At 32.9% G+C, this 13452-nt stretch overlaps 1 protein-coding gene across 4 annotated transcripts in view; it reads left to right on the forward strand.

Annotated features, from left to right (window-relative positions):
* Positions 1–13140, forward strand: part of CDH18 (cadherin 18) — a 252364-nt gene extending 239224 nt beyond the window's left edge. For 2 of the 4 annotated variants that reach the window (XM_025043539.1, XM_025043540.1), the window contains one exon: positions 4286–4380. In XM_025043539.1, coding sequence (XP_024899307.1) covers positions 4286–4380 — 95 coding nt within the window. Of the gene's footprint in view, positions 1–4176; positions 4429–12471 lie in introns of those variants that run through there. The other 2 variants (XM_006907120.1, XM_025043541.1) reach the window with 2 other exon arrangements.
* The last annotated feature ends 312 nt before the right edge of the window (positions 13141–13452 follow it).

Below are 13452 nucleotides of genomic sequence, written 5' to 3' on the forward strand. Positions count from 1 at the left end.
AGTGGAAGGAAAGCAAAAGAGCATTGTTTCATGCATGGGCTCTGATCATAGCTAGATTATGAATGGATCTTACTGCTGCGAGAAGGGCAGAAAAAAAGTGAAATAATGTGGAGCCAGGCATATTTGTCTGTGTTGTGAGAGTTAAGTTTCGATTTTCTACTTTCTCTTCAGACACACACAAACACACACACAGAAAAGTCCAATAAGAGATCCACATCTGAGAATCTCGTATGTTCTGATAGATTTGGAAATTTTATTTTAAGTCTGCTAGACCAGGCTTAAGATAAAGTATCTTTACCTACATTATCAAACAAGAAATCTGTTGAAATTCCAGGCTCCTTTCGCAGGGAGTGACAGGGAGTGAATGGGTGTCTAATAATTTAAGAGTTAAGAAGAACACATAGTTTTAATACTTTCCAAGATATGAGGTAATACCGGACTTTAATATAGGATTTGTTTTTGCTTCAGGGAATATTTTTAAAGCATGCCTTATTTTCATTTAAACTGTATTACAGTTTACAAAAGTAACACAGAGATTGAATCTTTCAAAAATCTCTCAAAATACTGAACGAGAGCATCATCAGACACGTATTGCTAGTTCAAGAAAATATATCTGAATTCCAGAACCAGTATGCGAGTCGTATTATACTATCACAATCTGTAGCCTTCTCTTCATGTAGACATATAGGTGATGGAAGTGTACCTCTCTACACAATGGTATATTTTAGTATAAATATTTTTGTGAAAAGTTCCTACAAAATTGCCAGTCAATTATAAAATTCCTGCAATTCTTATAGCTATGAAAATAAATTTATTATTGCTTTCAAAGGACTCTGAATTTCAATTATTTTGCAGTCGTTACCATGTGTCTATATGAGTCAAATATTATATATCTGCATGACAGTCACCCTAATTTCTCCTCTATGTGCCCATGTCCTTTTCTGAACAAGAAATCGGATATATAACAAAATAAAGAATGTATTGTCATCTATTTTGAAAGATTAAAGCACGTTCAAGTCTATTTCTACATTATACTAAAGATTTAGTGGCTAGGGATATAAAGACTATATTAATTACATTCATAAAGATATTAATTACTAAGAAAGTTTGCCAATTTTTTCTGGACAATTTCTGAGACCTTTTATGACCTAAATCCATAAGTGACATGTAGAATTCTCACACTCAGTGTTTTCAAAGATCCTTCATATGATAAATTTTTCTACCTCTTTTACCATCCCAGTCAAGTTCTTCTAAATACAGTCCATTGAGTTAAAGCATCACTTTTAAGGTAGGAAACCCAAAAGTACGTACAGTATCCCAATGAAGTCTTTTCCATAGAAAGATGCATAGAAATTCTATACCTCTACTAAATGCTTCTGAGGATATTTTAACCTATTTAGTCTCTCTATGGCCATCTCTCTCATATGATACTTTTCAAGCTTTACAATCTAATATGAGTTTTTACTTTATGTCTTCTTGTTAATGTAAGGTCTTGTGCTATTGTTCAAAATCTCCTTGAATCTTAATCCAATGTATTAGCTATATTAACTTGGCTTCCAAGTGTTCTATAAATTTCTGTCTTCATCCAAACTATTGAGAATTAGAATTAAGAACCAAGTTTGCATATACATTATTAATAGAGTTTGTCCCTAGTTTGACATTAATAATTAGCACTTATCTGCAGATGTTCCAGCCTGCTATGGTCTCTCTTTATTCGGCTCACATTATTTTTTTTTCATCCATTTGGAAGTTACACAGGACATTCTATAATGCTTGGTTTATTTTTTAAAGCATCTTTAAAATTTAAAGATTCATTGTTCTTCTTCTCTAATTTGCAGCTTCAGCTAGACAAATTTTGCTTTCTGCATATATATACACACACATCTGCATATTTTTATATGCATATTTTTTCCTATACCTTTCATTTCATTTCAAAGTTTTCTTTTTCAAGTTCAGTGAACCTCTGCCAAGTACATTTTTTGCAGCTCTGGTGAGGTATGCAATATCCCTTGTCAAGAGCTCATTATTCTGCTGCACTGTCTTTCTAGGTGGGCAGCTCTTTGCTTCCTAAATCCTCTTTTTTTTCAAAAGTCAAACTTTCAACTGTAAAAAAAGAAAGAACGTTTTTATGCCTCTGTGTCTGAGAGTTTCTGTTTAAGGACTTAAAGTGCACTACAAACATAGGTTTGCTTTCTTCTTAATTCTGATCATGTTTCCGATTGTGTCGCCAGTAATTATTCTGAAAGAGAACATGCTTCCAAATTAGGAATGTTAAGTGTACACTAAACCGGAGCCATAAAAAGAAGACCCTATCTATCCCTGCATGCATCCTGTCATCACACATGTTATTATTCATGTTTACTGAGACCAGGTGTCAGTGCCTTACATCTCTTTTTCAGAGGGCGAGCAGTGAGATTATCAAACATTCTCGTGCCTGTGAATACTTAGTTCCTAGGTTTTTTTTTAGACTAAGGAATTGAGCATATAGATAAGTTTATATTAATCATGATGGAACATCCTACAACTGATAGAAGTGCTTCCTCAAAGCTCAGCTTTTCTGTGACAATATCTGTGACAATTATACAAAGCATATCATGCAGTTTTTCTCTTCCCTTCTCTATTCTGAAGCCTACTTCAGAATAGAAAATTTAAACATTTTTTTATTCCTCTTCTATCAGGTAAGAGAATCTTTTTCAATTCCTTATCAGATTATTTATTTATGCTCTAGATTTAACCTTCAACAACATATACACACATATATATACATACATATGTATATATAGAGATAAATAATATAGATATAGAGATCTAATATATAAAACTTTATATATATGTACAGAATATATATACTGAGAGATAGATATAGATAGATATAGATATCTAACACTATATATAAAATTCATATATATGCAGAGATAGAGATCTATATCATTATATAATTTAGTATATATACAGAATATTACAAATTGTTTTATTATTATATTACATTTAATATTTGAAAAATTGTCTTTTTATAGCATTAATTTGGCAGTCAAGATTATATTTAAGGTATTATATTGTGATGATCTTAAACATTCTGATCTGTAACAAGATTCCAATTTTCAAAATACAAAAATTATATGATAGTAAAAAAATTCCTAAATATAATTATCTATTGATTTAGATGGAAAGTAATTCACTCATAGAATCACTGGTTGGGTTCTCTGAGAAGCTGACTCTGAATTGGAGTTCAGAGATCAGAATGTTAACTGGAGTCCATCTACATCTGTGGACCCCAAAAAAGGAAGAAAGGTTGAACGGTTGGCCAGAGTGAGAAACTGAGACACCATGCAATGTCAGTGCCTTCATGATGAAGCCCATGGGAAAGCTCAGGAACTAAGCTTGCCCTTCAATATCGTCAATATCAATATCATTTGAATTCCGAGGAAATGGCTTGACCTTTGTAACCTTTCAGCAACGAGTCATTGATTATGCATTGCTCCTGAAGGGTATGACCTTGAGCCAGACAGCAATCTGCAACTAGGGCAGCAAGTCTTCCCATGCAGGGTATAGTACATAGCATTTAAAAAGCACATAAAAAATAGAATTAAATATTTTATTCTTCACTAACTTTCCCGTGATGTGCCCATGGTAACAACAGCACTTCAAAAATCAACTAAGTCTAAAAAAGTTTGTCAGTTAAAATGGCGTCTCCATATATATATATATTATCTGTACCAATGGCTCTTGCGCCTTTTTGTAAATTAATTAATATCACCTGAATGGTTTGCTAAAAATGTAAATATTGGTTTTTATCACTTACATTCAGAGTCAACGGGTTTGGGGGAAGGGTCCACTGGCTCACTCAGAATGTTAGAATCTACTGGCTTTAAGCTGTCTGTGCCCTTTCACATCCTTTGACTTATGTCCATGCCAGAAATGTTTATTGCTTCCTCCCTCCTCTGTCTCCCACTATTTCCACTCTCCTCTACTTTGAGATCTATTAATTTTCAAATAGATCTGTTTGAGAACCAATATTAGTTACTCTTTAATAATAAACCCCTTCATGTTCCCTTGTCCATTTCATAAACAAGCAAACAAAATAATTCACACATTCCCATGTATCCACTAAAGGAAATGTGAATCTCTAATGCCGGCTTTACTAAGTACATTTTGTTTTGCTTATGTCTGTCATAGATAACACAGCCAGCATTCTGACAAGGCGGAGGAGATTTAGTCGAACTATTCAGGATGTGTATTATCTCCCCATTATGATCTCTGATGGTGGAATCCCCTCTCTCACCAGCAGCAGCACCCTCACCATCAGGGTTTGTGCATGCGAGAGAGATGGGCGTGTGCGGACCTGCCGCGCGGAAGCGTTCCTGTCCTCGGCGGGTTTGAGTACAGGAGCCTTAATCGCTATTCTTCTCTGTGTTGTCATCCTCCTAGGTAAGTCATTCTAAATCTCTATATTCTATGATGACAATTCTGAATGTACCCTACATTCGAGGTGGGAGGGGGGGCGGGGTGGAGAGTCACTTTGACAATATTTAAGAAGCAATTACAAACAAATGTGGATAACAAACATGGCGGTACAGATTTTCTTTTCATTAACTTTCTCAGTACCATAGTTAATGTACAGATAATTTGATTGAAATGTGATTTAAAAATGCTGAAATGTCAGAATATGAAATAATAGAATATGAGAGAAATCTTTTTGGAAAGGATCTGTTTTAGAAACAATTGATATTAAATATTCAAAATCCCATATTGAATGGGCTTTTACAATTTATTTCAAAGAACATAAGTGGTAGCATTCCAAAATGAATCTGAATACCAAATAAAAAATAGATTTCTTGTGGAAATTCCTCTTAGTCTAAAACATTAGTTAATCATCAATGTTAGCTGAAGTTTAAAGTAGTAAGTCTAAATAATTTTGGCCTTAGAGATATTAAAATTTATTAAAATAAAATAATATGATTTTCATTTGTTAAAAAATAAAATGTTTTCTTTAATTTTATATTATCTTTTTATTAGTCTAAATCATATCACAACTGTATTTCAAGCTATTATTACTATGAAATTATTAGAATTACTATTTAAAACAAGACAGAAAATTCAGTTTTTTATCACAAGAAAAATAGACGTAAAGACTCATTCTGCTTTATACTTCAAAGTGGTTATATATTTATTTTTCCAGCATGTCTTCTCCCTTCTACCTTCTACCTCTATTAGCAGCCTTATCTTTTACTCTTGGTACTATACATACATTAAAACAAACAAACAAAACGAAACAGCTATGTTTTGGCGAGACAGAGATATTCTTGTAAGAAACGTTTCTTGCTTTATTTCTGAAATAGAAGACAAATTACCTGTACAGAGGGAGTGGAGAGCAAGGTAGAATAAGGCTGAAAGTAGAATGGAAATTTAGGCAGGAGTGAGACAGTTGAGTTCCTTGGTCCTGGTATAAAGATGGTGGGCTTTGTTCTAGGAGTGTAAAGAGAGGTTTAAAGTAACAGAGTTCTGTCATTAAAATCTGCATTTTGAAAAAATATGACTATGAATGAAGTAGAGAATGGATACCACTTCTGGCAAGACAGTATGTAGGCTGAGTGATTAATAAGACAATGCAGTGTCTCGCTCAGACATAGCATAGTTTGAACAATATCCTGTGAGTGGAACTGAAGAAAGGTAGATAATATCAAGATGTTTTAAGTGAAATCAAGTGATACAGATCTCTGGATAAAAATATTTATCAAAATTTTAACTGAATGTTTATTGAAAGTACCTGAGATTCCACTTAAAAACAGCAATGTTAATAATTTCGCATCAGTGAACAAATATCTAATGTTTATAACATAGTGTCTTTTTCTTGAAACAAATTTCCTAGGGCTAAAAATAAAATAGCCAAAAAGTTTTGTTATTTCTTTCTAAGTAATATTGTATAAATTAGATATGTAGCTGAGTTAGAACAGTGTCAAAGAAGACTTTTAATCTCTTGCTGAACGTGATCTTCCCTGAGCTGGGGGACACCAGAATTCACTACAGCAAAAAGAATGTAAAATGAGAGAAGATAGACCAGAACTGAGCTGTGATAAAATCCAATGGGATCCCTAACTCAAGAAGGATGAGATAGCAAAAGAGAGCAAAGGAGTCAGAGAAGAAGAAAGAAAACTAGTGAAATATAATGTTATAGAAGTCAAAGGAAAAAAAGTGTGTTAAAGAGGACAGACCATTCAACAATTTCAAAAACTCAGAGGATAAATCAATTGAGTACCGAAAAGTATCAACTGCACTTAGCAACGTGGAGCAGGGAGGGTCTGTGCACCGTAACAAGAATTATTTCATTGCAGTATAGTCTTTTACAGTGAATGGATGGTGGATAAGAAAAATCAAGCTTTCTAGATTTCATTCATTTATATATTAATTGATCATGATACTATTTTCTTTAGATATTAACATATTATACTTTTGTCATTGAAAATTAAACCAAAAACTCATAAACCAAAACCAGAAAATGAAACAAAATGAAACTACAAACATTGATCCCATAAGAGTTCCTAATTTAAAGCATAATGTAAAGAATTCAGTGACTAATTTAAGTTCTTTCAGAGTCCTTATTCTGAAAATTGTTTAGTCGGTGGAGTCATGTTAACTATGGCTTCTGTTTTCTTTTATCATCATAAAACTATTTTCATATACTAAGATAAAACTTTAAACACTAATTGAAAATGTTAATACACAGGTACATTCAAGGTGAATTATGTAAAATAACATTTTTTATTTCATAAAACAATTCTTCCCTTTTATGAAAATGTTGTTTCCCCTTTGGGATAAATAAAAGAACATTTGTAAATTTTATGCTATCCCTCAGGACTAATGAAAAACAGGAGCTATTTGATATGTTTACTCATTTAACTTTTTATTAAAACTCTTATGTGTTTACAGTTTATCCAAAGGTTTCAGAATAATTTCTTAGACTTGGGTTTAAACAATCATTATTTATAAAGTAATTTACATTTTTCATGGCATTGTAAGGGTTTAATCCACTTGGCACAAGAAATCATTGAATTGGGATCTGAATCAGATTTCTGCCATCTACACTTTTAGTCCATGCATCATATCCGTGGCATTGTTGTTATTCAGACACTATCTAGCCAAAAGACTCAGAATGTAGTCATTTGCTATTTTAAAATAATGTTGGTTAATGTGTGAGTTATAATTTTCAAGGAAAATATCAGCAACATCAAACATAGCAAAACTTTATTTTAGAACTTGTAATTCTGAAGTAGCATTCAATAATAACAGCTAAACAGATTGTGAAATGAATATTTCGATATTGAAATGTTTTAACTAGTAGTCATCTGTTTGTGAAATGACTCTGATTGCATAAACCTAGTACTAGTTTTGACACTAATTAATGGTGTGATCTCAGGTGATCCATTCAGTCTCTTGTTTCTATTTCTGAATCTGTGAAAATGAAGTTTCACCTAGAAGAAACTTAGCACCACCTATAAAATTTTGCAGTGCTTTTTTATGTTTTATTATAGGAAAATATAATTCAATATTGTACAGTATATTCAGACTCTATCTATGTATATATTTTGATTACCAGAAAATATTACTTGAAAACCAAAGGGCCTAAAATTAAATGGTGGATGTATACATCAAGAGTTAGGAGTTATGTTCTATTAAGATTACTTTTTTTAGACTTATTTTATGGGATGGAAAAGAAATAATTTAGAATCAGAGTTTGATTCCGGAGATACCCTTTCTCAGATCAAACATGTATTTCCTAACCTCACCCCATCAATAGCCAAGAGGACCCAGAGCAGCTGTCAGAGCAAACCTTAATCCACTTGGCACAAGAAATCATTGAATCAGGATCTGAATCAGATTTCTGACAAGCAGGTGACCTAATGAGTTCACCAGCTAAATTGTGCCTATCCTTGGATATAAGTTTCTTGATTAATGGAGATCAGAGTGGATTTGGTGTGAGGAAAATGAGGCATCAGGAGATGAAGGTGGAATCGAGGTAGTAACTGCCAGCCTGTCTATCACCAGATCTGTCTTAAATGACTTTGTGGGCTACCCTTGGTTTGAAAAAGAAGTTTCACTGAGAAGTGCCATGATCAGATGTAATCAAAAGCACTACAGGAGCTAATAAAATAATCTTGACATGTACCACCTCATTCTACCAAATTTAATGTTAACATATGATGGTATAAAAAAGAATCAAGTGATATTAAGGGGTTTAAAAATCTGCTGTCAAAAGTATTTGCTGGAAGCGGATTGGAAGACAGTACATAATGTATTCAAATGCAAGTTGTATGACAATTTAAATTATGAAAACTCAAAACTCATTAGAACTCCAAGCACCAGAATGGTAAGAGAAATAAATAAGTAAAATATATGAGAAAATAAATTTTAAAATGTTTCCCCAAATATGAATTCCTTTTTTAATAAAATAAATTAATGGCACTTAAGAAATTTATTTTAATTTCCTCAAATAAAAAATTAAAGTGTATTTAAAATTCTGCCCAAACTGAAAGATAAAACAATAGGAAAAAAAATATTAACCAAGAATAAAATATTCATTAAAATAAGGACCTCTCAAAAATAATAGTTTATTCATATTTCAATCCAGATTATATAACCAAATTTTAAAATACCATAAATCGTTTATAATTTTTAACGAAGGACAAGCTCTGTATCTATGATTTCTTTTACAGTGCCTTGTCTCTGTTGTATTTTATTTTCCCAGATGACATACCATAAGGAGTGGTAATTTATTTCATATGTATAGTTTAATAGATCGTTGGGGGGGAGGGTTCTGTCATTCCATTGTAGTAATTTGACTGCCAATTTTTAAACAAGAAGTTAAATTCCAAATCTGTGTATATGAATATTACTCTCACTCATTCTCATGAAATAAATTTGGTCTTGTGGCTTTTAGGAAACATTTATTTTGGTTTTCAAACATGTAATAAATGTCTTCAAGTAAAATTATGTGTTCGATATTATTGGTAACCATAAGCTGATTTGAAAATATTTAAAAATTATTTTCTTACTGAGGCTATTACCATTCACAAAGATTCACATAACAGAATGCCATGTTGCCCCTTTCACAAATAGGATGCTTTGTTCATGGAATTTCACATGGAATTGTTGGAGTGTCAACTGTGTGCCATCTGCTCCAGAAACACCTACCAAACAAGCATGAACATAAAGCGATTCATTAAGAGCACATCTTATCATCCACATTTCCACATTCTTCTCTGAATTGGTCTAAATTAATTTTTGACTAGATGGGCCATATATCCATATTCGTCTTGATGTCCTGATGTGATTGTAAACAACATTTTCACCCTTAAAAGTGTCTCAGATTGTACGATTAACTATTATATGTTGATCTGCATATTAAAAAGGTATATAAAAAAACTAAGAATATTGGTCACTACATGGAAAAGAGATAAATGTAAAAGCTCAAAGTTCAAACTTAACTAATATCTATATTTTAAATTAAAATATATCAGGAATATTTTCTTAAATTTGGAGGAATAGCAAATATAAACAGTCATAATAATGAATCCAACAATATCTCCTATGTTTCATTACGCAAACATGATCCTAATATCACTGAAGGATGCAAATTACCTCCATAATTTGATAATAGTGTTGATCACATTCTCCCCTGTATGTACGCACGTAAATTCTCTTGACATCAACCACCAAATATTTAAACCTAAAGGAAAATAACTTGATTTATTAACAAAAGTAAGAAATTTTACTAAAATTAGGCAGTCCATAGAAATAGATGTTTTAATCTAGAACAGCCTCCTCGCTTGATTATAAAGATGAGCAGAAATATATAACCAATGATAAATCTAAACCTCTGAATATGATAAAATGATTTGCTTGAGGATGCTGCTTGAGCTGTTGTATTAGAAAGCTCTAGACTGAGTTTACACTAAAATACAGTATAGTATCAAATGTATATTTACTACATTCAGCAAAAGTCTCTTTTTTCAAAAATAAAGTGCTATTTTAGAAAATGTCTTTGAAGTATAAGCAACGTGTATGAGACACGGATTTATTTGTAGCAGAGCACTTGTGAAGCAGAGCCACGTGTAGCATGGGCATTTCATTCTCACCTTGCTGTCGTTACTCCACTCCAGATTCGCAGTGCTTCCCATGCCTGCAACCATCTCCTCCATTACTTTGTCCCATTACGTTTTCAGTATCCTTATATTTCATGCTTCTCCAGATAATTCTCTGACTCTGTCTAAAAATGTTTTGGCTTTTATATTTCATCCCCAAAAGTTTCCACTTGCCTTTTCTTTCCAAATTTAGATTCCTCCCAGTGAACCATGATCATCTCTTTCCACATATAATAGTAGATCTCCCTCTCACAATTACCCTTTCTACTTCTGGCTTGAAGATCTATTTCTCTTCCTCTCCATATTTTCAAGTTTTAAGCACATGTACACGATGATATCTAATGCAAATACAGGCAAAGCTTTTCTATATTGCTTAAGGGTACACACAAAAAGGGTTAAACTATAAAGAGAAGTAAGAAAATAATAACAATAGAAGTGAGAATAGAAGTTACTTTTTAGAGATAGGGTAAAAAGGCACTTTCTAAGATTCCAGGTACATTCTTCACCAGAGGATAGCTAACCTGGTGTGTGTTTGCTTTACAACCATTTGCTGACGCTTACATATAATTAGGGTTTCCAGATAAAATACAGTATATAGATATAAATAGATAAAATATAATATTGAAATATGAATTTCAGATTAAAATATATATCTAGGTGTATATTTGTGTGTACATGCAGACACATATACACCTACAGATATATTTTATGAGACATACTTATGCTATATATAAATAAATAATGCTCTAATAATCCTTATGATATATAAATATATATACATATATATGTATACTATAATATGTATACCATAAGTAAGTCACATGCAATAATATTGGGATATATATATCATAAATGTGTTCTTGAGATATGTACATATGTATATATTCCAAATATTGCATGAAACATACTAAATTATATTTATATATAATTATATATACACATATAGTATATATACATATATGCATACAGTATACATATATATTTTGTTATTCATTTTATATTAAACATATATAATACAAATTCACACTTATATAATCTCAAATTCACCCTTAATTGGATTTCCTGTATTATTTGCTAATCTAACAACCATTTGAATGTACTTCTGATTATTATATTGTAAAGAATATTTAAAATACTAATGAACCTAATACCTACTAATAAAAGCCTAGAATATTATCAACTAAGCAAGAAACAAACAGTTTGTAGAAATGAAGTGAAGGATATTGGGCCTAATGACACAAAGTAGTAGTGAGGTAATTCTATTTAGTAATGGTTTAATACTATCAAGTAGAATAATTTGAAACTACTGAAAAATGGCCAAAACAAAGGACCCAACATGCATTTCTATCAATTCATCTAATGGTCACAACATTGTAGGCAATAAGGACTAATTTGACTGTATTTGGCAAAGTAACCCTAAGGCACATGTCCAACTGGTCACTTCAGTTCTTTGTTCCATATTTTTAAAATAATGAAGTAGAATATAGTGATGGAAACATCATCACCTCTGATATGAGAAGTCATAGGTATGGTTCAAGCTCTTGCACCTTATTTGTCCTTAGACTTAGATTGTAGTTATTAGAGTAATTTCTTGAGTTCCAATTTCTTCATTTTAAAAATGAGGAAAGTCCCAGAGCTGCTGTAAACATTAAGAAGTTATGACCAGGACAAGCTGCAAACTGAAAAATTCCTATGAAACTTAATTTGCATACAAATAAAATAACACCTTTGATAGACAAATAACAGCTTGATAGATAAATGCAATTATTAATGCATGATAATATTATTCTAAAGGATAATGGACAAAAGAAGTCAACCATGTGAAATATTTGCTAGAAACCAAAGTATCAAAAGTCACAGGTTTACAGTAGAGACTCCTTCCTATTTTACAAAAACTTAAAAGGTATCCTGCCTTCAGTGCATCTCCCTACAAGGACTAAGTACCTATAGATGGGACCATACATACCATTCTTTTTCCATTCAAAATTTCATAGTGCTTTTCCAGCATCAGTTTCCCTCAGTGTAAACCTGAGGTTATACTGTAACATGACTCAAGTATCCTGAATACATAAGCCTGGCAAAGGAGAATATTTGAGGGTTCTAGAAAAGATCAATGATTTCCAATGTTTTGTAGGTATAATCATTTTTTTATGTTCTTCAAGATATTAAAAACCATTGAGGTGTTATGCAGAGAGTACAGAAATCAGGGTTGTGTTGTAATGCAAGCCAAATGGAATGTAGTTGATGACTGGGTTGGAAATCGCTGATTTCCAATCTCCAAAAATGACCATTTTTGTTTCTAACTCTTCATTCTCTTTCCTTTTTCCATCAGCGATTGTTGTACTTTTTATCACCCTGAGACGCAGCAAAAAAGAGCCCCTAATTATTTCAGAGGAGGATGTGCGGGAGAATGTGGTCACCTATGACGATGAGGGTGGCGGGGAGGAAGACACCGAGGCCTTTGACATCACAGCCTTGAGGAATCCATCTGCTGCTGAGGAGCTCAAGTACCGGAGAGATATCAGACCTGAAGTGAAACTCACCCCCAGACACCAGACACTGTCCACGCTGGAAAGTATAGATGTTCAGGAATTTATTAAGCAAAGACTGGCAGAAGCTGACCTAGATCCCAGCGTCCCCCCTTATGACTCTCTTCAGACGTATGCCTATGAGGGTCAGAGATCAGAAGCGGGGTCTGTCAGCTCGCTGGATTCAGCCACGACACAATCAGACCAGGACTATCACTACCTTGGTGACTGGGGACCGGAGTTTAAAAAGTTAGCTGAACTCTATGGAGAAATAGAATCTGAAAGAACAACTTAGGGGGTCAATTCTTACAACATTCTAGAATTTGCTTCCTAAGCAAGTGGAGATATAACCTCAGCCATGACAAGGAAGAAGCGTGGAAACAGTACTTGGAACTCAGCAAGTTGTCCACAGCCACTGTAGAAACAAGTGCCCTTTTCACGATTGAAACTGGGTTATTTAATCGGAAGAAAGTCAAATTAAAAAAAAAAAGAAAAAAGAAAAAAAAAAAAAAGAAAAAGCTATTGTTCCTTCCAGGGCTGACCTTCAATTTTCCTTAGCTCGACTCTCAGAAAGCTGAATTCTTCCAGGATCTGCTTCTCAAGGCTCAATTTCTCCAGGATAATATTATGCAGTACCTGTTCACTAAACTTTCTTAGAACCTTCCACTTGTTGCCATTGGAGAAAGTAATACCTGAGAGCAAAGTCGGGGGGCTAGCTCAACTGGCATCCATTCCTGGAGACTCCCTGTGAGACTCCCTGTCTTGGTATCCATTTGGAGAAAAAC

Source organism: Pteropus alecto, unplaced genomic scaffold (genome assembly GCF_000325575.1).
Source record: "Pteropus alecto unplaced genomic scaffold, ASM32557v1 scaffold152, whole genome shotgun sequence".
NCBI lineage: Eukaryota > Metazoa > Chordata > Mammalia > Chiroptera > Pteropodidae > Pteropus > Pteropus alecto.